The sequence below is a fragment of the Gadus macrocephalus genome, chromosome 6 (assembly GCF_031168955.1).
Source record: "Gadus macrocephalus chromosome 6, ASM3116895v1".
Taxonomy (NCBI): Eukaryota; Metazoa; Chordata; class Actinopteri; order Gadiformes; family Gadidae; genus Gadus; species Gadus macrocephalus.
In genome coordinates, this window is record NC_082387.1 from 10,789,455 (window position 1) to 10,817,083 (window position 27,629).

The 27,629-nt window shown below is 44.1% G+C and overlaps 1 protein-coding gene across 5 annotated transcripts in view; it reads left to right on the forward strand.

Moving 5' to 3' along the window:
* pdlim5a (PDZ and LIM domain 5a) overlaps positions 1-27,629 on the forward strand; it is a 55,829-nt gene continuing 28,200 nt past the window's right edge. For all 5 annotated transcript variants that reach the window (XM_060054081.1, XM_060054082.1, XM_060054083.1 and 2 more), the window contains exons 1-3: positions 1-23; positions 865-1,169; positions 15,866-16,017. In XM_060054081.1, coding sequence (XP_059910064.1) covers positions 1,071-1,169; positions 15,866-16,017 — 251 coding nt within the window. In that variant the 5' untranslated portion in view covers positions 1-23; positions 865-1,070. The remainder of the gene's footprint in view (positions 24-864; positions 1,170-15,865; positions 16,018-27,629) is intronic.

Below are 27,629 nucleotides of genomic sequence, written 5' to 3' on the forward strand. Positions count from 1 at the left end.
TAGGAGATTTCCTAATTAAGAAGGTACAGCTTGACAACAGCTTTATACAGAATAGAGCATGCTCTGAGAATTATGTGATTGTTTTTCAGTGTAAACCCTCTGAGGCTTTGCTTGGTCGTTTTGTTATAATTCTTTTTTTATTTTGTGATGTTTTTATTTGACCTGTTTCCATACGGTTTAAGTCTAATTGAGGCTTAGCACTCTTTCCCAAGAGATACTTTTATATGTGCTTTGGATTGTGTTTGATCAGAGAAATGTCTTTCTATTACTAAATCAGTTGTTTAAGCCTTTTTTGTAATCCATGCTAAAAAACTATGGAAACGGATTTTGGTTTATGTGTGTGTGTTTGGTTGGATGTTTGTTAAAGTGTGTGTGTGTGTGTGTGTGTGTGTGTGTGTGTGTGTGTGTGTGTGTGTGTGTGTGTGTGTGTGTGTGTGTGTGTGTGTTTGTCTGTTTTTTTGTTTGTTAAAGTGTGTGTCTGTGCAGTCTGCATGTCTGTCTGCAGGTCTTTTCCTCTGCTTCAAATAATTCAACTAATGTGTCATTTTCTCTAAAACATGGTAGTACATACAAGGACAATTTTACGACCACTTCTCCAGCAATGTTAATATCACAATGTTTTCAGAATCTGGACAAAATGTTTTCATTTTATTGATATTACTATAATTGTAGTTTATTGTAGTTTATTGCAGTTTATTATCATTGATCAGTTTCTCTCATCTGTTTCCTGTCTAACTCCTTTCTGTTCCTTCCATCGACCCCATTTAATCATTTAACCCCTTTCGACCTCTCGGTAACCTTTACACCACCAATAACTTCCGTTCTTCCTCTTCTTTCTCTTCCTCCTCTTCGTCGTTTTCTCAGACCCTGGGATCTAGCCCTCAAAGCGCTACCGGTCATTAGCGTCGCTGTCAGAGTTCCCGACACGCCTTGGCAAGACAGGTTGGCGTTCAGGCCCAGTGACCTCACCGCCCCGCCTCCACAGCCGCCGACACAGAACCGACCCGTGAGTCAGTGACGTCACCGTCAGCCCGCCAACAACCCCCGCCGCCAACGTCGCCCAGGGAGACATGAGCAGCAACTACAGCGTCACACTCCTAGGCCCCGCCCCCTGGGGCTTCAGGCTGCAGGGAGGGAAGGACTTCAACCTGCCACTCGCCATCTCCAGGGTGAGCCGGACAGATACACGGACACGGACACAGGCGCTCGCACACACACACTCACACGCACACGCACACGCACACACACACACACACACACACACACACACACACACACTGTCTCTCTCGCTCTAGGTCTCTTTGTCTCGTTCTCCCTTTTCGGCTTTAAACTTCTGCCAATATCAAGACAGCTGCCGTCTCTCAATTAACATCTGAGCAGCAACGATAGCAACTTGAGATGTATGTGTGTGCAAATATCTTTTGGCACACACCTTTTCATTCATGCAATGTGAAGAATTAACTTGATGGTCTCTTGATTCACTTTAAATTTAATGTATCAATTGGACTCATTCACCTCTTCCCAATCTATAAACTTTGAAGAACTCTCCAATTATAATTAGTTGTGATTGTGAATAAACACTGGTGGGAGATTTGTAGCTTCTCTGTCACCAGGGATTTAAAATCAGACACCCTGAACAACTCTGAAAAACTCTGAAACACACACACACACCACACACACACACACACACACAACACACACACACACACACACACACACACACACACACACACACACACACACACACACACACACACACAATGTGGTAATGTGCACATACATAGCATCCACTCCAATGCTGGCAGAGTAGATACTCAAGGCAACATGAGACTGATGGATCGGGTGCCATGTGAATATTTGTCATACTGTGATGGTATCATGTGTAGTGTATATGTAGTCTTTGTGTGAGGTTAGTGTAGATGTGTGTGGATTTGTGTATGTGTGCGTTTGTGTTATTTTAGGGAAATCAGTGACATATTGGATATGAGCGAGAAAAAGACCAGAAAGGTCAAACCGGAGCACTGCTGGGTGACTGGCAGGTCATTCTTACACAGGAGAGATTGCAGCCAGCTCGCTTGTAATTGTCCCGGCCTTCACTGTGACCTCTGCTGGGAGATGGCGGTGATGGTGTATTTTAACAGAAGGTTTATAGTCCTGGCAGCAGTTCTGACTTGAAGTTAATGATACAGTTGAGCGCAAGCAATACTTTAGTCTCTTGGAATTAAGTGGTCTACCAGATGTAGATCTCCCTCCCACCCCAATATGACATGCACCATTCTGCCAGGCCCAAATCCACAACAGATTCATTATTGTTGCTTTGAGATGAGTGCAGTGTTGGGATCTTAAAGTTGTGCTCGGTCAGATAAGGAGGCACTTGAACACATGTTCACCGCTGTGGCGTACTCTTACTACCAGCCAGCCATCCTGCCGGTCGGATTCGCAGGCCATCAGGGTAATTATTGAGCCACAATTGAATAATGGTAAAGGTATGATAATGGCAATGGTAACTGGAGGAAAATAACACTTACCTTATTATACCTGAACTCTCTTTACGGGCATGTCTCTCCTCTCTCGCTCTCTCTCTCTCTCTCTCTCTCTCCTCTCTCCCTCTCTCTCTCTCCTCTCTCTCTCTCTCTCTCTCTCTCTCTCTCTCTCTCTCTCTCTCTCTCTCTCTCTCTCTCTCTCTCTCTATAAATATATTTCTCACTCTATATTGCTCTCTCTCTATTCCTCTCTATTGCTCTCTCTTTCTCATTCATGGATGCAGATCTCAGTCCCCTCCAACTTCTGCCAACTTGAACATGACGATTAGCGCTTTACTTCTATGACTATTTTCAGAGTATGAATGAGGCTGCATTCGTGGATGTGTGGCTTTGTTAAATATGGAGAGTTATGGCCTAAAAGTGGTTGATTACAGTAATAAATATTTATGCTACTATAAATGGCAATGTGTCGGCCACAGCAGATCATTTGATATATAGGTTGGTGATATTATTAATGTCCGCTCCAAAAAGGAATGCCATGTTGTGGTCCCCCCTATAATGAGAATCTCTCTCTCTCTCTCTCTCTCTCTCTCTCTCTCTCTCTCTCTCTCTCTCTCTCTCTCTCTCTCTCTCTCTCTCTCTCACAAACATGGTGAGAGTTGGTTCCATGCCCTGTAAGGTCTTTGGCGAGGCCTGACTAAGTCCTCATAAACCCCATTGTTTTCAGCATGGCTGTGAGAGACCAGGACAGCCAAACCACCCAAAACCAAACCCACAAAATCCCTTTAAAGGGCAGTTGAATCAAGCATCTCACTCAAAACATACACTGACACACACACACACACACACACACACACACACACACACACACACACACACACACACACACACACACAACACACACACACACACACACACACACACACACACACACACACACACACACACACACGCACACACACACACACCACAAACACACACATGTTGGCTGGTTCCTAAGGACAGACCACAAAACATCAGGTTGGTAAAAGGGTAAGCGAATGCCAAACCAGTTACACTCGTGCTGTTGCTACTGCTCAACTTCAAAGAAGGTTCTGTGTGACTGCATAGCGAAATCTCACATTGTACTGATATGACACTTCTTGTCACTGTCATATGTGTATGTTTATATAGGTATGACGTATTTCCTGAACTTGCTGCACGATTTGTTGATGCAAAAGGTCCTAAAGCTAACCCCAACCCATTTTTAGAAAGGGCTTCAAGTTGGGTTTTTTACAATGAAGAGAGGCAACGTCTAGCCTGACTCTTTGTTATGTTTTACAAGTTGAATGTTTTACTGGCATTTTTACAGGACTCGATAGCTCAGGTACATAGAGAAGCTCATTGAAGAGGAATGCTTTTAAAGGAGATACTATTTCTGGGCATAGGGACAGTCATCTTCGTTATTTATTTAAATGCCTCTGGTCATCTGGATGCAAACTGCAAGTGAATGCTTTTCAATGATGCTTTTCAATATAGTCCATTTCACAGAGGAAGAGACACTGACCCTTACAGCTTCGCTGGAAGAAAAGCTGACTTTGATTGGTTACGATTCTGTCATTCTCCTGTGGGCCGTTCTTATCAATCATTTCCTGTTCCTGCTCTTTGGCTCGTGCATGTTGCCTAGCAACCCTGTTAACAGAACCGGTGGGGGGGAGGGACTGTATTTTATACAGTTCACATCAAACTCAGCCAAACGAATCACACACACATTTGTTAAATCGCTTAAGTGTATCCTGCCGAGGCCGCTCGTATCATCAGGTAGTCCACAGGCCAAGACTATCTCTTCCTAAACGCTCTGATTTAGATCTCTGTTTGTTGGAACCTTGGCCTTCCACAGAAAGCAGATTTCAGGGCGAGCAGCCCCCAGGCCGGCTCACCGGCCGCGAGACTACCGAAAGCTTTCAGGCTAATTACATTTACAGTACAGCTCACAGCGGACACTATTTACAGTCAGTTCACAATCGTAACCTTTTAGCGGCACAGCCCATAAATAAGATTTACCGTTAGGGTAATTTCAGAGAACCTGGCCCAAGGGAGCGAGTGCATTAGGCGTCTAAGAATAGTTAGCCAGCTCCAAGTCAAATGACCCCACACAGCCAATTTAGAGATAGAATGCCCCCCAGAGCAATTGACCTAGTACATCTTTGGATACAATCCTATCAACATTGAGTTCTCCATACAACACAAAAAGCCTTTGTTGCAAAGTAGTAATACTTGCAACAAGTAGCACTGTAAGTAATAATGCAGCAATACATCGTCCATGTATACTGGGTTAAATATAAGATCCACATGTTTCAACTCAATTCTATTTGTATAGCCCTTTCTCACAATTACAGTCTCCCAGGGCTTTAGATTCCCACATAAGACGACACCGCCTAACCCCAGCCCATCAAAAGGGCGACCAACGATTTCCCCAAACGTCCCCAGAGAATGAACATTTAAGAGGGTTCCCTCCTTCTAATGGTAGCTGCTATTGCAGTATGTGCTCCGAAGGACATGATGGATAGGATGGCAGAATAACCACGAGTTAAGAGAAGTCCAAGTGAATGTCGAGCAATCAGGGAAGATAAGCAAGCAACAAATAACAGAAGTCCTTTTCGAATCAATCATGAGATTTAATGCAGACCAATATTTATAGAACTTACCTTTTTCAATCCATCGCTGGGCAATTAAACAAAATGTGGAAATCCCATTTGCTACAATGAGAGCTGTGTACAAGTTGATTGTCTATACTCGAGAGCCAAGACAACTGGACAGCTAATCTATATGAAAGCCTTTCAGCGAAAAATAAATTTCCTGGAACTGTGTTAGCCGGGGTGAGGAACGTCTGTCACACACACCGTTATAACAACTGACCTAAGAGACACATTTAGAAGGCAGATTCAAACCAGAAGTATTCTTTATTTTCCACTACCCCTCTCCCTGTCTGTCTCTCTGTCAGTCTGTAATTAGGCTCTGTCTTTCAATGGATTGTTTAATGCTTTCTATACAAAGCAGAGCCGTCCATTCCAACATTCCATTGAATGATGTGCACCTAAATCCACCTCAATCAAACAGGTCACCCTAGCTTTCCTTCCTGTCCAAATATGAGAGCAGGGTTAACTGCCTTTTGTTCTTAACGTTGTGTGTGCGCTTGTGTCTGTGTGAGTGTGTGTTTGTGTGTGTGTGTGTGAGTGTGTGTGTGTGTGTGTGTGTGTGTGTGTGTATGCCTGCGTACACATATGTGTGTGTGTGCGTGTGTGTGTTTGTATGCTTGAGTATGCATATGCGTGTGTGTGTGTGTGTGTGTGTGTGTGTGTGTGTGTGTGTGTGTGTGTGTGTGTGTGTGTGTGTGTGTGTGTGTGTGTGTGTGTGTGTGTGTGTGTGTGTGTGTGTGTGTGCGTGTGTGTGTGTGTGTGTGCCGAGGGGCCCGCTGGACGGAAGGTGGGCTCAGACATGTCCCACTTGGCCCCAGCAGGAGCCACATCATGGTCTGGGTTCATGGCAGCGGTTGCTGAAAGGTTGTCCTGAGGCCAGTTCAATTTGTCTTTACTTTCCTTTCAGTCCTGTCAGGGCTTTTGTTGTGTTCATGCTGCAAGTCTACGAGCAAGTAGCTCCTATGATGGTTAAATAGGCCACTTAGCGGTTGGACTTAAATATTTAGAGATTTGAGGTGTATTCCAATTAAGACCAATTAAGGAAAATGTTTATTTATATCTAAGATCATAGTTGATATTCTATCATATCCTATTCTTGTATATTCACTACGTGCTAGATACCATCCTCTATGACCATCCAGCATACAGAATTTTCGTCATTTGAAACACTTTTCAAAAGTCCTCAAAGGCCTCCTTCATTCACTCCTAAATCGTTAATAAGCCCTTCCAGTGACGTCCTCAGTTATCCTTGCTGATGCATTATGGGAGGTGTCCGAGACACCACGATGACAGCTGTGACGCTAACGAATCCCAGCCTTGGCTTCCATATCGCACATACATAAAGCTGAAAGGCTAACCCTGAGCCAGGACGACTTTACCTTCAGCATTTGTCAAACTTAAACTATGTTAAACGGAATGTTTTTAAGCAGTATTTTATTGCAAAAAAAAGCCACAAAAGCCACATCCAAGGCCCTTAAAGACATATTGTTAATGCGCGTGAATTTCATTCCAATTGGTAATCCATCTTACTTGGATAGGGTAGCCCCCTGCTTTTGTGTGTGTGTGTGTGTGTGTGTGTGTGTGTGTGTGTGTGTGTGTGTGTGTGTGTGTGTGTGTGTGTGTGTGTGTGTGTGTGTGTGTGTGAGTGCTGTATGTGGGGCTGGTGGTGTGTGTGCGTGTGTGTGTGTGTGTGTGTGTGTGTGTGTGCGTGTGCGTGTGCGTGTGCGTGTGCGTGTGTGTGTGTGTGTGTGCGTGTGTGTGTGTGTGTGTGTGTGTGTGTGTGTGTGTGTGTGTGTGTGTGTGTGTGTGTGTGTGTGTGTGTGAGTGCTGTATGTGGGGCTGGTGGGGTGTGTGTGTGTGTGCGTGTGCGTGTGCGCGTGCGCGTGCGCGTGCGTGTGTGTGTGTGTGTATGTGTGTCCTGTGTGTGCATGTGGGGGGTGTGCATGATTGAGGTCAGAGGTTGTGGTTCGGTTGTGATTGATGATCTTGGCAGAGGGCTGAGGTAGGGGGCATGGCCGCAGCAGGGGCCGCTCCAGTTAATAGCGGTTCCATTTACAAACCACATTCACGACGCTATCGAAGAACATCTGCAGCTTATCGTTGACACCTCCCTGATCTGTAACGGCCAAGAGGTTTGTCATCAGTGTGAACTGATCAATGCTGTTTTAAGGTTTAATTTGATTCCTACCCTCAGTGGTTTGGTTTTGACTGTTTTTTCTCATACTGCGGTAAAGGTATTGTAAATGAATACAGACACTAGGCAGAACTGTTGTGTCGGGGACAGCATATCCGTTTTGTTAAATATCATTACTCATGCAAAGATGATTATTTTCCCGTCACAACTATCCTTTCATGTACTGTGAGATTTGAGGCAAATTCCAGCAATTAACGTTTCATCCGAATGTAAGGTTGTGAATCATTGTACCTCAAACTGAAGTCCTTTACACGTCACACATGCACCACAAATGCTGTTCAGTTATAGCATAGAAAAGTGCTAGTAGCTTTTACTACTCAAAGCTAATTGCATTAATATTCTATGAATTCTGTTTAGCTTTAGCATCGATAATTGCAATTTGCTTTTACAACACAAATCATAAGCTTGGTTTGTAATGACATCACCACAATAAGGCTGAAACCAGGCAGTATTGTCCCTGGTGTTGGTGGAGTGGAAAGGCTGGCTGGAAGAAGACGCCAGTGAGCCTGCCAGTTGTAACTGGGCCAGATTAACTCACTGCTTCCCAAGGCCTTATGTTCCATAATGTGTCTTGTGTGGGTTTGGCTTTGACTGGCTCTGCTGCAGTGAACGGTGGGTAATGCAACCCCAAAGTCTAGCCTACGGCCATTGTACATAAACTAATGCACAGTCTATTAACGTACGTTAATGCCACAGACCAAGGGGTTGGATTATCCGTCCATGGGAGGCTATTTATTCAGGCAGTGGTGATGGTTGTTTATTGCTGTAAGATAAATGGGTTGGCATCAGCCCGAGGCAATAATTGAAAACGGGTGTTTTGAATTTGTGGAACACAGTTGATTTCTCGTACATAAGATGACAATGTATTAATGTTCGGTCAAATGTACCATAATTATTACAAGGTAATATATATTACTTATGCCGCTTTTCCACCGCACATGTAGCTCGACTCGACACGACTCGACACGACACGACTCGACACGGTAGCAGCACGGGTGCTTTTCCACCGCAAATAGTACCTCCTGGACGTGGGCGGGGTCGGCTGCGCGAAAGGGCCGTGACGTATTTGTGTACGCGACGCAAACAACACATACGCAACCCACACATGGACAGAACCCACATAACAACAATGGAGGACATCGATCGCATTACTATTATTAGCTGGCATGTTGGAGAAGTGGAACATGTTGGCTGCGGCGCTGCTATGGATGTTACCAGCATGGTTGCCATGTCGCTCTCGTGACTTCGTCACACTCTCTGGCCAATCAGTCGCCGGCCGTCTGCCGACGTCACCTTTTAGCATCGGCTCAGCTCGCTTGGAACCTAGAGCGAGTAGGTACTAGAAAAAGCAGCCACTTCAGGTACCAGATACCATGGTACCGCGGTGGAAACGCAAAAAATGCGAGCTGAGTCGAGTCGTGTCGAGCTGGTACCATGCAGTGGAAAAGCGGCATTAGTGTCCAAAATGACCCATTCACACAAGCACGTGCAAACACACACACACACACACACATGCACACGCACACGTGCACGCGTACACGTACACACACAGATTTCGAATAAAGTCGTTGAGTGCGACAAACTGTTCGATCAGTTTCTGAGAGTATTTCTGGCAACGCTAGCAAAGTTTAGCATTATTAAATATATAATAGCATCACATTGATTGATACTGGCATTTGGAACCATCCCATTCCTATTTCCATTTCCCAGCCTAATTTGACATTCCGTCTACCAATTTCTGTCTCCCATGTCACATAGATTTGTTTGTATTACTCTGAAACCTGGTTGTCAACACAAAAAGATGGTCTCAGTAAATATACAAAATTTAATGGTTCATATTCTTCGGAGATTGATCTCAGCAGACAGGTTAAGACTCAGTATCTGATTGCTTGGCTTACATAATGTAAACCTATCTTGATTGATTCTAGCTGGCATATTATCGCCCCCAACTGTGTTCCCCATAGCAAGAGTTTGTTTATTTATTGAATCATTCTGCTCATTGGTTGCATTTAATAATTGGTGTAGTTTGACCTTGTAACTAGTTATTTAAATACTAAGTTACTCAGCAAGTTGTTTTGTTAGTTTCAACATACTGAGCCATTTGCTCAACTTCCGTTTCTCATTGTCTGCATTCGATTGCTCTTATCTTTGGGATCTGATCAACATTCTCTTCTCTTGCAATATCGCGTTGCAGCTGAAGCTTGCCTCTGACCCCAGTTTGATATCAACCATAGGCCAAGTGTCCCTTTCCTTACGCAAGCTTCCACTCAAAGTTGATGACGTGTTGCAGACCGTTCCATACAAGGACTTTTCTCTTCCTGTCTCTCTCTCTGGCGCTCCTCGTTCGTTCAGTTCTCACCCTTGAACTCTGATGCCCCCTCCATCCATCACTCCCTTGGCCTCCCTTTACTTCGGCTTTTCTACCCACGTCTGTTTCCCTCAAGCTAATGATCTGAGCGCTTAGTGGCGTTGCGGAATGTTATATTTACCATTCTTAATCCAGCTAGAAATGGAATCAAATTGTGCGTTGGAGAAGTGTCACTGGCCATATGTGTGATGAAGGCACACACTGTTTTTCGAAGCGAGGTTTCGCTCTTTTCCTTTGAATATATTCCTATCCGGGGACCCTAACAAAATGTTATTGTTTCGCGGGCTGAAACCCATTAGTTCTGTCTTGTTTAGTTGGAACCCATCTGCAAAAAGAATGTCTGCGGAACCATATTCCTGGTCCCGAAAACCTCCAAAAGAGCTCCAAAGGAAACAAATAACGGGGACGGCTGGCATGTGAAGAGTGTGTGCTCTGGTGAATAATGTTATGGTTCCGAAAGAATCCAATAGCAGTGTTTGTATCTCCTGATGTCGACACCGGCGCTTCAGAACGTGACGCAAAACATCTGCCCGTCGTCTCTGTCGTCCCCTCGTCTTGAGAAAGCGACCATTGTTTTCAGCGCCGTTGAGCTGACGTCGTCTTCCGGCCACACGATAACTTGTTTCATGAACTTTGGAAGGGGGCGGGGGGGGGGGGGGGGGGGGGGGTCCTCTTTGTAGCTGTAGTGTGTTGAAAGTAGGCTTTTCTTTCTTGGTCAAGTCAGTGTGTTGACACGTTTATCGTATGTTGGGAGGTGGCGAGGGCCAGTTGGTGTAAAGACTGTGAAGTTTTCTTTGCTACTGCTTTGCATCGACTGCTGTATGCCCTATTTACATTTCACATCGGTTCATTATCACCTCATCATCATGCTAACTATGGCCACAAATTTCTCTCAATGTTGTCTGTCGTTTGATACATAAAATGCTAATTTGCTGATCTAACGGGTGACCATATTATTTCTAATTGATATTCATCTCAAGTGCATATTGTCTTTATTTGTACCTTGATAGGTTGTTTAAAAAAAATGCAGCTTTGAATGAATAACAAATATAGTACAGTATCAGTCTAAAGTAGTCCACCAGTTGTTGGAGCAGCTGCCTCATTAAACGGCCGGTTCCCAGACGATGCGTTCATGTAACGGTGGTTCAACGGAAGACTCACAGTCCCCAAGTGTTAACGGATGTCCCCCCAGAGCTGTGTGGGCTGGAGAGAGAGAGAGAGAGAGAGAGAGAGAGAGAGAGAGAGAGAGAGAGAGAGAGAGAGAGAGAGAGAGAGAGAGAGAGAGAGAGAGAGAGAGAGTCTCTGTGTCACTTTTAGTACAGATAACTGGCTTTGGTTCAGTACTAGCCAGACTGTCTGAGTGTATGTTGTTGTCTCTCTCTCTTTCCCTCGTTCACTCTCTCTCTCTAGCTCTCTCTTTGTCTACATCAGACTTTAAGCAGGACTTAATGTTGTGTTGCTTTGTGGCTATTTTGTTAGACTTCAGTAGCTCCAAAACTCACACAATCAAACTGCACACTGCTGTTGATACAAGGACAAATATAGACTCTGTCTTTAACTACAGCAAAAGCCACAACATTTGTATTTCACTAAAAGGAGGTGAAAGAGAGAGAGCGGGGGGGGAGAGACGGAGAGAGAGAGAGTGTGTGTGTGTGTGTGTGTGTGTGTGTGTGTGTGTGTGTGTGTGTGTGTGTGTGTGTGTGTGTGTGTGTGTGTGTGTGTGTGTGTGTGTGTGTGTGTGTGTGTGTGTGTGTGTGTGTGTGTGTGTGTGCATTGTGTGTGTGCTTGTGTGGGCATTATGTGGTTAGCATAAGGTTTGAAATGGGCCCAGCTAGAATGAACAACACACCCTTTGAAGTGAAATAAAATGGTCAGAAACAAATCAAACCAAAGGAACCAATTCATGTTTTCTTGCTGAAGACCTCCATCTCCCTCTCTCATTCACCCTCTTTCTCAATACTTTCGTCCAACCACCCTTTTGCCCTCTCTCTGTGGCTGTGTTTTCTTTCCATCGGTGGTTGTGGCGGCCGGGGCTGACGTTGCGTGTGATGGAGTGCTACGACTATAAAAGGTTGGAAGCATAGGGTCTTAACCTTAATCCCAGGCTAGGGCTTCTCTCATTAGCAGGCAGGGTATGTTTGTGATGGTGTTGAGTAAGATGGTGAAAGAACCACATTTAATTTCACAAAGTGTGATCATGTTTTTTTACAGTTTGCGTTAAGTGCATATGGTAATTATATATAATTATGTCCACAGTGCAAATAACTCTACCCTAAGGCTCTCGCTCTCTCTATCTACCAAACTTTTTTCTCATAATCTCTCATAATGACCAACACACGTTTGGAAGCATTTCAAAATGTTCAGAAACAAATCAAACCTAATTTCAAAGTAACCAATATGTCATTGATTATTTTCTTGCTGAAAACTCCATCCATCTCACTTTCTCTCTCTCTCTCTCTCTCTCTCTCTCTCTCTCTCTCTCTCTCTCTCTCTCTCTCTCTCTCTAGCTTTCTCTTTCTCTAGCTCGCTCTCCCCTCAATGTCTCTCTCTCTCTAGCTCTCTGTATTAACATGGACCGTGTGATCTTTGCATGGTGTCTAAAGTAACAAATGACCTCACCAGTCACTGGACACACGTGGATACACTGTGTGACCAAGAATGGTCAGAACTATGCTCGACGGATAAGCTTCCTGTTATATAACAACGTCAAGTCATCGCCCCAATTACTTCTCTTCATTGCTTTTGCCTTGACTCTTAGCACGTGGGTATCATAATTTCCCATGGTTCAGTAGAAGCAAACCTTTCTCAAGGAGTTGAGAAACTATGATATAGCAACTACTAGGCCTATGCAAATAAAATCCTGGGTAACCAGACCTTAGTGAGAACCAAAGTTCTAACAGTGCCTTTGCCTCATGGGAAAAAGTGTGTGTGTGTGTGTGTGTGTGTGTGTGTGTGTGTGTGTGTGTGTGTGTGTGTGTGTGTGTGTGGGTGTGTGTGTGTGTGTGTGTGTGTGTGTGTGTGTGTGTGTGTGTGTGTGTGTGTGTGTGTGTGTGTGTGTGTGTGTGTGTGTGTGTGTGTGTGTGTGTGTGTGTGTGTGTGTGTGTGTGTGTGATTGTGTCGTCCCACACACGTTTCCATACGTGTCCCTCGCTCCCACAGCTATCTGATAGAGCTGAATCTGGTTTATATGATAGCCACCAATGCTATTTAAGACCCACCCAGGGACTAGACCGCCAGCCATCAAAGATTAAGGCCAGGCAAAGGGATATGTGATAGGGTTGTGTGCTTATATTAATAATAAATGGTACTATTGTATTATATTGACCATAAATTATACTTTTGCTTTCCGTATTCTGTTAAAGGTAGGCAATTCAGAGTATCCGAAAAAAGTGCGATAGAATTTGAAAGTCTGCAACCGAAACCATCCAACTCCTCCCTTCTGGCCTCCCACTAAAGCCCATCCCCCTGAACACAGGAACAGCTCGCTAGCTTTAGCAATAGCCCTGTGTAACACTCCGGTCATGCGCACTGAGTGCTCGGGCAGAGTGTGTGCGGGTTGCCGGGTAGGTAGTTAGACAGGGAGGGCCATCCAAATCATTTCAACCAGGCTTATTACAATTATTGGATGGTTTGATTTATTGATTGCCGTCGGGATGAGAATTTGAACAAATAATTCACCAGACAATTAATTCTACGAAATATATAATATATAATTCTACCCTTCACGATACACTTTAAGATGATTCAATACATGGTAGAAACATTTTCTGCAGTCTGCCAAAACATATAGAGAGATGTTTTTCCAAGCTGGGGCCACACCAGTACATATTCTCCATATACAGAAATATTTACACTTTGTTATAGGGGATTCAAACTCAAGCCTACCTGGTTGCCTGTATTGTTGCCATGGAACAGTGTGCATTCTCTGGTTTTCAAAGGCATTTACCTCCACTGCTCATTACCCATGTATTAACATGGCTAAGAGCAGGGCTTCTAGTCCTCTTTGCTCCACACTAACTGAATAATATTTACCATATGGAAAGAAGTTACGCACCTGGTAAAAATTATGACATAACTCTGCTCAGAGTTTTTCATATCATAGATCTGATACAAGGAGATACAGTATACAGTATTACACTATGCATAAGATAACATATATATACTGCATCTCTGAGGGATCCCGGATGGACTCTTTATTGCCCATAGGATCAGACATAATTAGATGTGTTTGAATTAAACATTGACCACAGATTGAAACATTGGAGCAACAGAATGGTGTGAACAACAATGTTTTTTCAGCTGGATGGCAATTTATTTTGTGTCCGGAATCTTTTTAAAAGTTTATTTGAGTGCAAACTCAAGTGAAAATGTTGCTGTTCACTTTCTGTTTAGATGCTAACTATAAACCCAAACCGCAGCTGCTGCAAGGTGGTCATCATGCTCATCGTCCAAAACCAAAGACATTAGAAACTGTGTGAAAGCGTACGTGTGAACAAAGTGCTGTCTGGACTTAAAGAGAATTTTCCTGGATGGATATTAAATGTAATGTGAATACACACGCCATACACAATTCTTCCTGCATCATTTAACGTTTGAAAATGCCATCTAATCCTCTTTCCCTTGTCTCTTCTAATTGTTTAACTCTGTTTAGTTTGGAACAGTGGTAACGTTGTGTGTGGCTACACATAAGATGAACAACTGTTGGCTAGCTAAACTTCTGCGTGGCAGCAATAACAAATAAAGGTCAACCAGAAGGATACTGACACAGTCAAGATGTTTGGTGCGTTGGCCCATTTATACAATAGCTGCTGATTCGCTGCACATGTGGACTGTTGTATATCATGTGGGGAAATAACAGTTGGCTCCATGACCTCCACAACATATGTTTTTTACCAAGTCCAACCAATAACCCACTCTGAATTCTCAACTCGTCACTGTGTTTATCTGTCTACTCAAAGACAACAGTGTACAAATAGAAGCGCTGGAATCACCCTATATTCATATTCAGAATTCCTTTTTTATTAAAGTTGTCTATCATTATCAGATCATATTTCTATAGGTGAATTGAGATTTTGTTAAAGTTAGGTTAGGCAATTTGGAGAAACCAGCCAGAGGAAGTCCGATTTTGAGAGCATCCAACTGAAAAACTCCTACCCCTCCCTCCAGGCCTCCCTCCAAAGCCATTCCCCCAAAACATGTGGCTATCTCGCTAGCTTTAGCAATAAGTCAGCCTTGTGAAAGACTCCGGTCGGCGGTCATACGTAATGAGTGCACAGGCAGAGTGTGCACACATAGCTTGGTAGGTAGACAGAGAGACAGGTAGGCCTTCCAATAATTTCATTGATGAATGGGATGTAAAGAAGATGACGACAAATATGACAACAAATGCCTCAAAACTAAATTGCCTACCCTCACTTTAAGGAGCCGGTATGGTAGGCATCTTACTCAAGGAACCCAGAATATTTTGGTTACGGGTCACCATAACACACTATACTATGCTTCCCCTATTTAAGCCACTTACTCACTAATATTCTGGATAATAATGAATGAATGATAGTAACGATAATTCGTTTTACGTACAGACTCTACCATTGACCTTGACCCTGGCTTTGTTTCCAGAATGCTGCTGCTTAGTATGTTCAGAACTAGGGCTACAGGACCCTTTGTACTCACCCTCTGAACCCGAGACCGTGGGCAGGAGAAGCTCTGAACTTCCCCTGCCCTCTTTAATAAGCTGTGAGCTTAGTGGGCCACAATACAAGACAAGAAAGCAACTGGGGAAAGACCGAAGGAAGAACGCTTCATTTGCGGTGGACATGTATCACCCACGTCCACCATTGGGCATGTGGTAGTACGGGGAACATCCTTTCATTATAGCCTTCTGGTCTGAAGCCGATGGGTCAAAGAATGAAAAGGAAGCTTATGAGATGGGTTTTGACCAAAACGTAAATAATATTCCGATCAACTTTTTTGAACGCCCATCTCTGCAGAAACGAACCACATGAGACGAATATGACACATCGTTTTCTCCAAAAAACGATTAGGCCTGCAGCCGTTGTGTATCATGGCTGGCTTCTAAGTCATGTGCACTGTCCTATGAGAGGGTTCATCCTGGTGTGTATGTGATGACGTGTTCCCCCAGCTCAACGACGGAGGCAAGGCATCCAAGGGAGGCATGGCGGTGGGAGACCTGGTCCTGTCCATCGACGGCATCTCCACCGACGGCATGAACCACCTGGAGGCCCAGAACAAGATCAAGAACTGCTCCGGCAACCTCCAGCTGAACCTGCAGAAGTAAGACACACTGGCTAGCGCACACACACTCTCACACGCTCACATGCACCAGCTGACATGCACACGCATTTAGATTCACACTCACTCTCTCATATACATACTGTCACACACATATACACACATCCTCTCTCGCTCACTAACTCACTCACTCTAGTTTACGACCAAAGATTGTATCGTGTTTCCCTCCTAACATTGTCCCTGCAGTACTTTCAACGAGTATCAACGTGACCACCCGTCACCCTATACATGGAGGCAGATGTGCGCTGTTGTTGCGCGAGTTCACCACACCTCTTACACAGCGCTTGGCTATTAGCTCTGCCTGATATCTCTTATTAAGCCGATAGCGTCCCAGAATGCATCACACACATGTTGAAGCAGCTCCCAGAGGCGTCGAACTGTAGAGCGTGGAGGAAGTCAGTATTGCATCGGGCTCTGGTGTTGAGATTAGAAAAGGTGGGTTTGGTCTGTGTGTGTGTGTGTGTGTGTGTGTGTGTGTGTGTGTGTGTGTGTGTGTGTGTGTGTTTGGGTGTGCCTGCCTTTCAGCTACACTGTGATTTTCTGCATGTCGTACGTTTCATTGAACGTGTTTGAGCCCTTCTTGCCCTGGGCCATTCGCTAAACAGGATCAAAGATTCTTTGTCTTTTGATATAGTCTTTTTCTATACATATTTCTAGTGATCAATCACTGTATTGTCTTTAGTGTCTTTTTATTTTTTTTATTTCCACCTCTAAAATCATATTCTGTCATTTCTGTCCAAGTGGTGATTGATTAATACAGTTTGTTTTCTGTCTGAAGGAAATACCATGTGTGTTAATACTGGAATAACTCTCTTCCTCTTTATTTAACACCCACTCACACACATATAATTTAAGCAACCATGCACGGCACGTTGTGTGCGTGCGTGTGTATTTGCGTGTGCGTATGTATGTGCAATGTGTGACTTGCAATGTATGTCTCTCTCTCTCTCCCAGAGAGAGAGAGAGAGAGAGAGAGAGAGAGAGAGAGAGAGAGAGAGAGAGAGAGAGAGAGAGAGAGAGAGAGAGGGCTAGAGAGTTTATTAATCCTTTATGACGTAGGTCTACAAGTTAATTATGTGGTCTACAGGGAGCTCCAATGAGACAGTGCTGGCATGAAGATAAGGTTGGCCGTTTAGTATCAAATTAAGTGAATGTCTAGAGTTCCTCTACCCGTAAAGAATAATAAGATGGATTGTTTTAACAAACCACCCACCCAGTCGTATCTTTCCCTTCATCCCCCAACCATCATCAATCTATCTGTCTATCCATGCATTCATTCAATCATCCATAACTGTTTATGATTATTTGATACATACCACATGTCTCAAATGAACCGACCCAGAAGGGAGATTCATCTTTTACTTCTAGATGAAAACCCTGTTCTTCTTTTACACATAAAAGTAAAAGATTTCCCCCCAGCTTACCTCAAGCTAGTGCCCTTCACCACTGAGGCTCTGATAGATTCAATTAGGTTCCCGCTGAACTAGGACTTCTCCCACGGACCAATTAAAACCACTTCCACTTATATCTAAATAGACAGCTCTATTTTAGTGTGTGAATCCCATTGAAGTCAAGCCAACAGATGATATATGTACATAAGGTTATGGGTTGTTTTTCCATGTGTTTGCTGACGACTATGCCTTCAACATATGGATGAAATAGCCAAATTTGCCGTTAAAAAAAACTTAAAGATGACTAATGGTTTCCACACAGCGGGTAACGCAGACAACCTTCGGCAAAACCACTGTCTGTTCTGAAACGTGCCCTTTCCCATATTCTCCTTCAGAACCACTTCAAAGGTCACGTCATACAGATCCCCTCACTGATGAAGAATATTCTTTTATCCATCCGCATGCCAGGCGTTATACATTTCAAACAATTGCCCCTTTTTGCATTTATCCCTGTGCCGAAAGAGCTTCCATATGCTAATGTGTTAGCATAGCTGTCATGTCCCATTGTGTCTGTTTTGTCGCTGTACCAGTTACGGTATTGTCTGTTCTGCATTGCGGCGGGCTCTGTGGACTACATTAGTTCCCTTCGAGGTTGAGAACACATGGTTTGGCTTATTCTATCCAGTCATGTCATTATCCTATTATTGCCTCCGAGTGCCGCGATGATGCTTTTCTGAAGTCAGGTTTCTGGTTCGTAGCATGACTGTGTGCACCACAGAGTAATCCCTGTCACCAGAGCATCCCGTCTCACCATGAGTATGGGAGGGACGGAGGTGAGAGAAAGGGACAGAAGAGGGTAAACCCAGCTTGAGAGAGTCACGAGGAAGAACAAGAGGGAGCTTAGCTAGTACTACATCTGGTCCTTAATTTTTGTGCATGTGTAATGGAAAACACAAATAAATTCCACTGTTTCTGCTAGATTAAAAAAGAGGATTCTCTCTCTCTCTTTCACTCTCCCTCTCTCTCTCCCTCTCTCTCTATCTCAATCTGTCTCTCTCGCTCCGTGTCTTTCTTCAATCTCTCTCTCTCTTCCTCTTCCTCTTTATCTCTCTCTCTCTCTCTCTCTCTCTCTCTCTCTCTCTCTCTCTCTCTCTCTCTCTCTCTCTCTCTCTCTTTATATTTCTTGTGTGTGTGTGTGTGTGTGTGTGTGTGTGTGTGTGTGTGTGTGTGTGTGTGTGTGTGTGTCTTTAAACAGGCAGACAGGTTGTTATTCCTCTTCCAAATAAGGGGATGATTTTGGGAGGAGGAATGGGGGAGAAGAGATGGGCAGCAGATGTGAGGGGGATGTGAGACGAATGAAAGACAATGAGAGAGGGGGACAGCGAGAGAGACAGAGAGAGAGAGAGAGCGAGAGAGAGAGAGAGAGAGAGAGAGAGAGAGAGAGAGAGAGAGATCATAGAGAGAGGGAGATCATAGAGAGAATAAGGGTTACGTTTAATGAATGCGAAAATATGTACAAAGCGTTGTTGACCTTTGTTGATGTTCTCAGCTGGCTGTCATCTTCAATGGATGATTTATTTAGCTTTATAATGATTTGTCTTGGCCCATCATCCCTTGGTTAGTATCCAAGTACAAATCAAAGACATGACCTTGACATACTGTTTATTTTTTAACTGTTCTTTCTCTCTTTACAAGAGTAGGTGCATAACTCTTACAGAAATCGCTTACAGATCAATTTACACTCCACTAACATCTAAAAGGACCTTTTATCTGTATTCTAGAGAGTCAACCCTGTTCATCTCTAACATCATAGTTCATACATGTGAAGCCACTTAGTATTTACTCTGGCTACATCAATGAATGACCGTTCCCTTAAGGAAGTACCCTAGACTCAATATTATGCTGCCGTTTTACTGTGGAAAGATACTATTCATTGTTAAGGGAAATTAAGAGAAAACGTGCCCAACCGTTCCTCCTTCCAGTGGCTTTCTCTCCACCACTTCCACACAACACGGCCCTTCAAGGCGATAACTCCAGCTAGGTGACATTTTTACGATCGGGGAATTAATACGAAAAATGGCTTGATGCCATTATCTTTTTTCACTTCTTCAAGCTTGGGACTTGGGAAGACAGCGAGAGAGCGCTTCTACATGATTGAAGGCGATGGTGTGCTTTTCATTCACTGTCTTGGAGGGTTGGAGCTGCCCCAGCTGCTCAGCTGCAATCAGCATCTTTCAGCAGCTTTCTCATGCACACGCAATTAATGGTTCTCCTAAGACTGCCGTGAAAAGTAAACTATTAAGCCGTACATTTCAACCAATCGCGTTGTACCTCGACAGAACCGCCTTTGTTATCACTTGGACTGCCAGGTTTGAGCTAAACGCTTTATTCCCTGTAGTCAGGTCAATAAGTACCCTGTTCAATACCTCATTCATTGTTAACAATGTGTGTGTGTGTGTGTGTGTGTGTGTGTGTGTGTGTGTGTGTGTGTGTGTGTGTGTGTGTGTGTGTGTGTGTCTCTATGTGTGCGGGGTCCATGTGTTCATATTTGTTCAGGTATGTTTTTTGTGGGTGTTATTGGGTTGTCCAACAAACAGAGGGATTGACGTGGCCGGACACACAGGCGTCCTTGAACACTGACTCACACACACTTCAACAACCAAGCCCATAGATCGCATGTATAGAGGCGTACATTCATACCTACAGCAAAGCGCAGACTAAAAGTGTGAAGTGAACTAACGATGCAGCAAACACCATCATGCGAATGGGCGGGGGGTGGCGATGAAAAGCCTTTTGTGTGCCGCACTTGGTTAATTAGTTCCGCTTTTCTCCATCGCTTCCTCAACAAACTGATTTCATCCGGGGGGGGGGGGGGGGGGGGGGGGGGGGACCGGACCCCCTAAGACAATGCTTTCCGACAGCTCCGCTCGGACCCAACGTAAACCATGTCATGTTTCCTGAACGTGGTTCTGGAGGCCACATGGGTACAGGACAAGAGCGCTGTGTGCTGCTCACAAGTTGCTGTTGTTGCTTATGATTCAGACCTGCTTTTTTTGTGTTCTGTTTTTTGTCTTAGTTGTTCTTAGGGGGGGGGGGGGGATGCGGTTTTGACTGGTTCCTCATGGCTGTGATGAGACGGGACCATGAGGTGACACAGAGGGGGGTGGGGGGGGGGGGGGGGGGCGGTGTTGGGGTTGGGTAACTGGATAGGACTAAGTGGAGCCGATAGTGGAGATAGGAGCCAACACAAGGGGAATGGAACATCCTGAGCATCATTCACACACACACACACACACACACACACACACACACACACACACACACACACACACACACACACACACACACACACACACACACACACACACACACACACACACAACCCCAACCCACAAACACACACACACACAAATTCAAATACTCTCATGCACTCTTGAGCAACACACACACAGACACAGACACATACATATACACATAGACACACACACACATGTACATTTAAACCATATTCATCCATGCATACAGGTACACGTGTGTTACACACACACACGCTCACACACATAGCTATCCCATAGCTCAGGCAGCTGCTTGTGTTATTTAAAGCCATGCAGTTAGCAGTGGTTGTCGTCAGGCGATAGGGCTGTGTGAGGGAAGTTTACCCAGACCCGGGTGTAGGTTATCAGGCTGTTTATCACTATGTTCCTCCAGGGAGAGGAGGGATGCCCTTTCCCTTACTGGACCAGGGTGTATAGCATATAAGGGCTTCTTTAGATGTGAATGCAGAGCCATGTGGCGACCACACACCCACACGCACATTCTGATAAGCGCACACACACACTGACTCTCTTTTCTCTCTCTCTCTTGTCTCTCTCTCCGTCTCTCTCTCCGTCTCTCTCTCTCTTGTCTCTCTCTCCGTCTCTCTCTCTCTCTCTCTCTCTCTCTCTCTCTCTCTCTCTCTCTCTCTCTCTCTCTCTCTCTCTCTCGTCTCGCTCTCTCTCACTCTCCCTTTCACACTCACTCAGTCACTTACTTACTCTCTCACCCTCTTACTCACTCACTCACTCACGTAAATCTGCTATACTTCAATCCTATCCATCAGAATCAGCTGCCCGCTGAAAAGCAGATGGCCGGATGCAAGTGAGACATGAACTATGCCTGTCGAAATTCATACCTATGTGTGTATTGTTTTCTCTGGGATGGATACACACATGAATATGCATTGTAGAGGGAACACATGTACACAGTAACAGCCACGTACGCAGGCAAACACAAACACATACAATGACACGCAGACACTAACCCACACACTTGTGTGCACACTCATAAACACACACACACACACATACACAGACACACACACACACACACACACACACACACACACACACACACACACACACACACACACACACACACACACACACACACACACACACACACACACACACACACACACACACACACACACACACACACACACACACACACATGCACTGACTTGCACTGACTTGCACTGCATCAGCCAGTGTCACTTCTCAACTCTGCAGTAATAGTTGCCAGATAAGTTCTAAAGCCAAGAGTGCTAAACTGCCCTCACCTGTTTTTGTCCCTCACTAGTCTGTGGTATTTGGCAAAGAGCATCTAAACCTCTCTGCAGTAAAATTGGCTCAGCTTGTGTTATATACCAATGATATTCCAATACCATGAGAATGCAGCTACACTTGAAAACACCTGTCTCTCTGAATCTGGTTCTGGCAAGTTTGCCGCAAAAGAAAATACTAATGGCAGAACGTTAGCGGTTACTTAGGGAAGCCAACCGTTTCTTTGGGCCAATACTGGCCGGCTCTGCACATCGGCCTTGACTCTTTGATGCTATTTTACAAATATTTATAGGTGGAATTAAAAAGTGCTAATCAGCTTCAGACTGCATAGTTTAGATGACGCAAAGGATTTGTCAGGAGTTTTTAAAAGAGGGTACGTTAAGGTTAATGAGAAACTAAAAGTGTTGAAAACCTTTTTATAAACTGCTTTAAGGATCTAGTACTCCTGAGCGTAAACTTGATCAATACAAACTGCAAACTTGATCCAAATTAAATATACATCAATAGCGAGGCTAATCTCACTGCAATACATTTTAATCAGTGTGTTTTGAAATGTGATACTGATTTCTTTTTTTGTCTTCGCTCATTGTTTTCTCTCTTCTCTCACACCATTTATCACAAACCGTGTGGATAAAAAAAGAAAAGTTTGCGTTTATTCTAGTCTAGGAGGAAATTGACTGTGAAAAATTCCGGCCAGACTATTCAGCTTTGTGGATGTATTTTAGTCTGGGTTTTATTCCATCCCCACTAATACTCAGAGCAGGTTGTGTCGAGTCCTATGTCAGTGTCCATTGGCGTACGTAGCATTCCTCTTTCATGAGCTCTTGTTCCATAAACGCCTCCTTTTTATCATTCCTTTTTTTCCCCGGGCACTAAACAGTTGAACACGCTTTGATATTGTTCAGTTAACAGAACAAGGTTGACACATTGTTAGTCCTTCATGCCATGCCATTGTAACAATGTAGCCCACTGATATGATTCTCAAGTGTTTGTACTCACACATTGTTTTCCTTATTTCAGTAAACAATTTATTCCTTTCTCTGAATGGTCGGTATTCAAACCAATCGTTTGTCTGATATCACTTTGTGTAGGGGGCAGGATATTCTAGGGGTTTAGCTGTTTGAATCCCGTTCAAAAGCTTCTAGGATCGAACCCTAAATACTTCTAGGCATCCTTGAGCAAAAGGCCTGGCTCCTTCCAATGAGTCACTTTGTATTAACGCGTCAAATAACCAAGTAATAATAACAATTATTTCAAACACCTACCTCATTGTGGCATCATTTTGCCGAGTTCCACTTCACCACAGTAGGCCCAGTGTCCATCGAAACCAGTAGGCCCAGTATCCGGTCTGAGGCGCCCATGTCATGGTGGTGAGGTCATTGGGGCTCGGCGGGCCACACACCTACATTGATAGCAGTGAGACGTTACATTTGACCGCCGTGTGTACACATGCAACCCTGAAAGAGAGACATTGCTTGTTTGTGGACCAAGCAGGAACAGGTTTCGCTGTTCCATTTTAGTGGGATAGCCGCTTTTATCGCACAAAGGCGGATTGTTTACATAGTTGAAGTGTGTGGGTTTGCGTTTGTTTTTCCGCTGTGGTTGACTGTTGCCACTCAGAGATGGTCACTGTGGGTGTGTGTGCGTTGGGGTGTGGGTGTTCACCCGGGCTTCCTGTGTTCTGTTATAGTACCTGTGGTCCACTGCCTCTGGGGGATTGATGACTGAACGCACACACTGTCAGTTGCTCTGTAAATCACAGCTGCCACCAGGGACAAAGCGAAGAGTGTGAGAAAATCTCAAACCAGCTTGACCTTTGAAGCGTTTTTTCTCCAAACGTCTCTCTCTCTTTCTCTGTTTTTGCCCCTTCATGTACTAACTACATACTTTGATAAACTATGAATACACTTTACACTACTTGGCACTCGCTGGTTGGACGTTAACACTGCTGACATGTACAGAAATTTACAAAAAACGTATAAATGTACGAGAAGAGAAAATTGTGGAGTAACATCGAAGAGAACGCAGTGAGAACCTGGCCTTGGTCCTGCACATTGTTTCATAATCATACATTTTATGGAGGGGAGGGGAAAAAACAAAGAATAACCCTTTCAAAAGTTTAATCACAGTTGACCAATAAAAACACCCCAGGTAGCCAATCCTGCACCTCTGCTTCGGAAGCGCATTGATTTATACGACCCGCTCGGCAAACTAAGTCCCATATGTTTAAAAAATAAAAACCCTGATTTCCTTGCTCAGCTGTGGATCATTTTGACTGTCAGCCGGCCTCTCCCTGTCCAGCTGTAAATCACCCTGTGCTGTCCTTTTCTTCGTTCAATATGCTTCGTTGAAAATATATTTGTGGTCTTTTTCTTGAGCTTACCAAGAACCAGAAAAACAGACAAAGAAAAATGTCCTCTTTTCCCCTACTTCAGTTTCTCTCTCCCCCTTCCTCATGTAATTTGCACATTCCTTTTATCTTGAGGCCCGAGTGTATCCTTCTGTATATTGGATAAGGCCATATGGGACTACAGAAAAGCCATCGTAATCCTCACCTTTTTATTTTCTAACGGCGTAATTAATCTTGGGGGGGGGCCCTCTAAATCACTTAGTGTTCCTCCAGTTTAGCATGGGGCCCCATCAAAACACATACAGCTCTTCCTAGAACATCTGGGGCCCCTGCCTGTGTTAAATGCACCTAGAGGGAAGGATGACCTTCCCGGCCAAGGATCCCATACTTTAAAAGTCACTCCCAATGCTATTCATTTACACTTGTGTAATACTGTGTAACGGATTGTATCGGAAGAAAAAAATTCCCGGGTCTCATCTGCATTCATCCCGGGGCCCAAGACACACACCAGCAACACATTGTGTGTGGGTCTAGTTCAAATAAACTTGCTCTGGCTGTGTTGGCTCACCTTAAGGCAACCAGATGGCCCTGTGCTGCTGCACAGAGGGTCCGCAGGACAGCTCTGGGGACGGTCTGGCCCCACATCGGCCCCTCTCTGGTCCCTCAGGGATCCTGGTGCAGTCAAACCTCCATCTTGCCTCAGTAAATCTGTGTTTTTGAATGTCCATGTTTTAAGTTCAAAGAGAACTGTAAAAGGGTGGAAACGTTGAGGAAAGTACAGCTCTCTTTTGGTCTGCAAAGTCCATTAAATATTGAACGTTCAATTTATAAAATATTGCTTTTAAAGTAGTGTTCATGGTGGCATTTGTGCACATAGATGCTTAGGTGATGCATGTCTTTGACCACTTCACATCATGACATATGCCATCTATCATTTTATTTTCATGTTTGGCATTTAGCAGGGGCTTTTATCCAAAGTTTGTCAGAAGAAAGAGAACAACAACAACAATCAGGGTTAGCTTATGGCTCGGTCACATTAATAAAGTCAAAATTCGATTTAAGGGAAATCATGGGACGAGTTTACGGCTTTCTTGTACACTTTTTCAATGGATTTCAAACATCAGACATCCTTTGAAATTTCTCAATTTCCTAAAATCCTCTCCTTTTGTGCATTGATCGAGCTCAGCTGTTGGTATGACCCTGTTTATACACTGGCCTCCTTTCATGTTAACATCATTAAATACAATGGCGTGTCTTCCAATCAATTATTCCACGGAGGCCTAGGATATAACACATTCTACAATGCAATCAACGATTTCAAATGTTGTATGATTGAACATGTTTGCTTCATTATGCTATCTGGAACTTTGTATTCCCTCGTCTGTGAAACCCACCAACACTTTGGAGGGTCACTTTGGACAATGAATGGACCGCATCTTCCCAGCTCAATCGAGCCAAAGAGCAGCTGCTTGTGGTCCACCTCTGGGAGCGTGAGGCTTTCTGATAAATAACAGATACGCTGTTCTCTGACCTCTGGCCCCCTGGCCGGTATGGATTTGAGTTCTGAAGGGTAGATCTATACCGGCAGTTACATTTCCCCCTTCCTCAAACTCTTTTCTCTCGATGTATGCTCTCTAGCTCTCTCCTCTCCTTCTTGCTCTCTCTCTCTCTCTCTCTCTCTCTCTCTCTCTCTCTCTCTCTCTCTCTCTCTCTCTCTCTCTCCTCTCTCTCTCTCTCTCTCTCACTCTCTCTCCTCTCTGTTTCCTTCTTTCTCTCCCGCTCTAACTATCCCTCTCCCATAACTTTATAGGCCATTAAATATGTGTTTATGTAACCAAAGTAATTGAAAAACTTAACAAAGGAAAAAAAGAAATTTTACATTAATTAAACTTGAATATAAAACAAACTGAAGGAAATATAAAGGGAAGATATATGTTACAATAAAAAGGTAAGAAGGAAAGTGAAATAGCTCTCTCTCTCTTGCTCTCTCTCCTTTCCCGGTGGGATTCTGGTTTTATTGTGGCTGCTTCCTCGTGTCGAACATTTAAAAGCCTTCTGGGTACCTGTGTGTGTTTCGATAAGCATGGGTCAGTGGGCTTCTATAAACCATGGGGTTCACTCTGGGCACTGTTGCTCTGAATTCATAAAAAGGCTGAAGCATCCATTTCATATTGATTTTTATCTCACAAAGGAAACCTTGATATATTTATGCAACCGGCGGGGAATATATTTCTACACACTTGGAAACACACTCACGAAACATATCAAATTGTAAAAATCACACAGAAATACACCTTCACATACAGTGACACCACAGTCAACATGTCGTTGTTCGTGATACTTTTAATGCTGTTTTGGATGTGCCTCATTATTCCAAAACAGTACTATTTTAATTCATAATAAATTATGAATTGTCCACCCCCAGAGGCGCTGTACTTTCTTGCGTAATAACTGAAGTTAAAGAATGCATCCTGTGCTATGCAGCTCCCTGCTCTACCCTGCTCGGTCAGGTCATGCTCCCTTGTTGGGTGTTCAACTCTCCCTGCCCATTGAACAGCCACACTTACCATGTCTCTTATGAGCTTTTGATCCCAGCCCAGGGCCACGTGTCCGGTGCCATTGATCTTCCCCCACAAAGGAAAAACATACAAACCACAAACCGTAGCTACGTCAGAGACCTACATGATCTGTTTGCAGAATGAAGCAACGATTCCTTCCTCTCCGCAGTCATTTTATTTTTCTATCTCAAGGGGGACCCACAGAGGTAGCATCTAGCACAAGATGGGATTCATTACATGACGAAGTAGAGCCAAGCAAACAAATGATCAGGTCCCCCATCATTATTTTTACAATGACAATATCATGTACATTACCATATATATATATATGTTTTTTTTTAAAGTAACTTTATTTGACCAGGATGGTGTTAGTGAGATTGAACATCTTTGAGTTTTTGACAAGAGAGTCCTGTCCAAGACCGCAGCATCTGTGTGATTTCATACTAGGGCCAACGTTTGGGTTAGAACCGCTTGGTGGGTTGGACACTCTTGCTGCAGTACCAGGCCTGAAACAAGAGAGACTAAGAGGCCCTTCAGAGCCCTATTTTAAGCTCACTTCTGCTACATTAGCTTCCAGACAGGACCTTGCCAAAGTCATGAGATAGCAATAGTGTCAACTTGTGGGAGGAGGAGAGGTGATGGGGGGGGAGGAGGGGTGGGGGGGGTGCACATCACTATCTCAATCTTCCCCTTC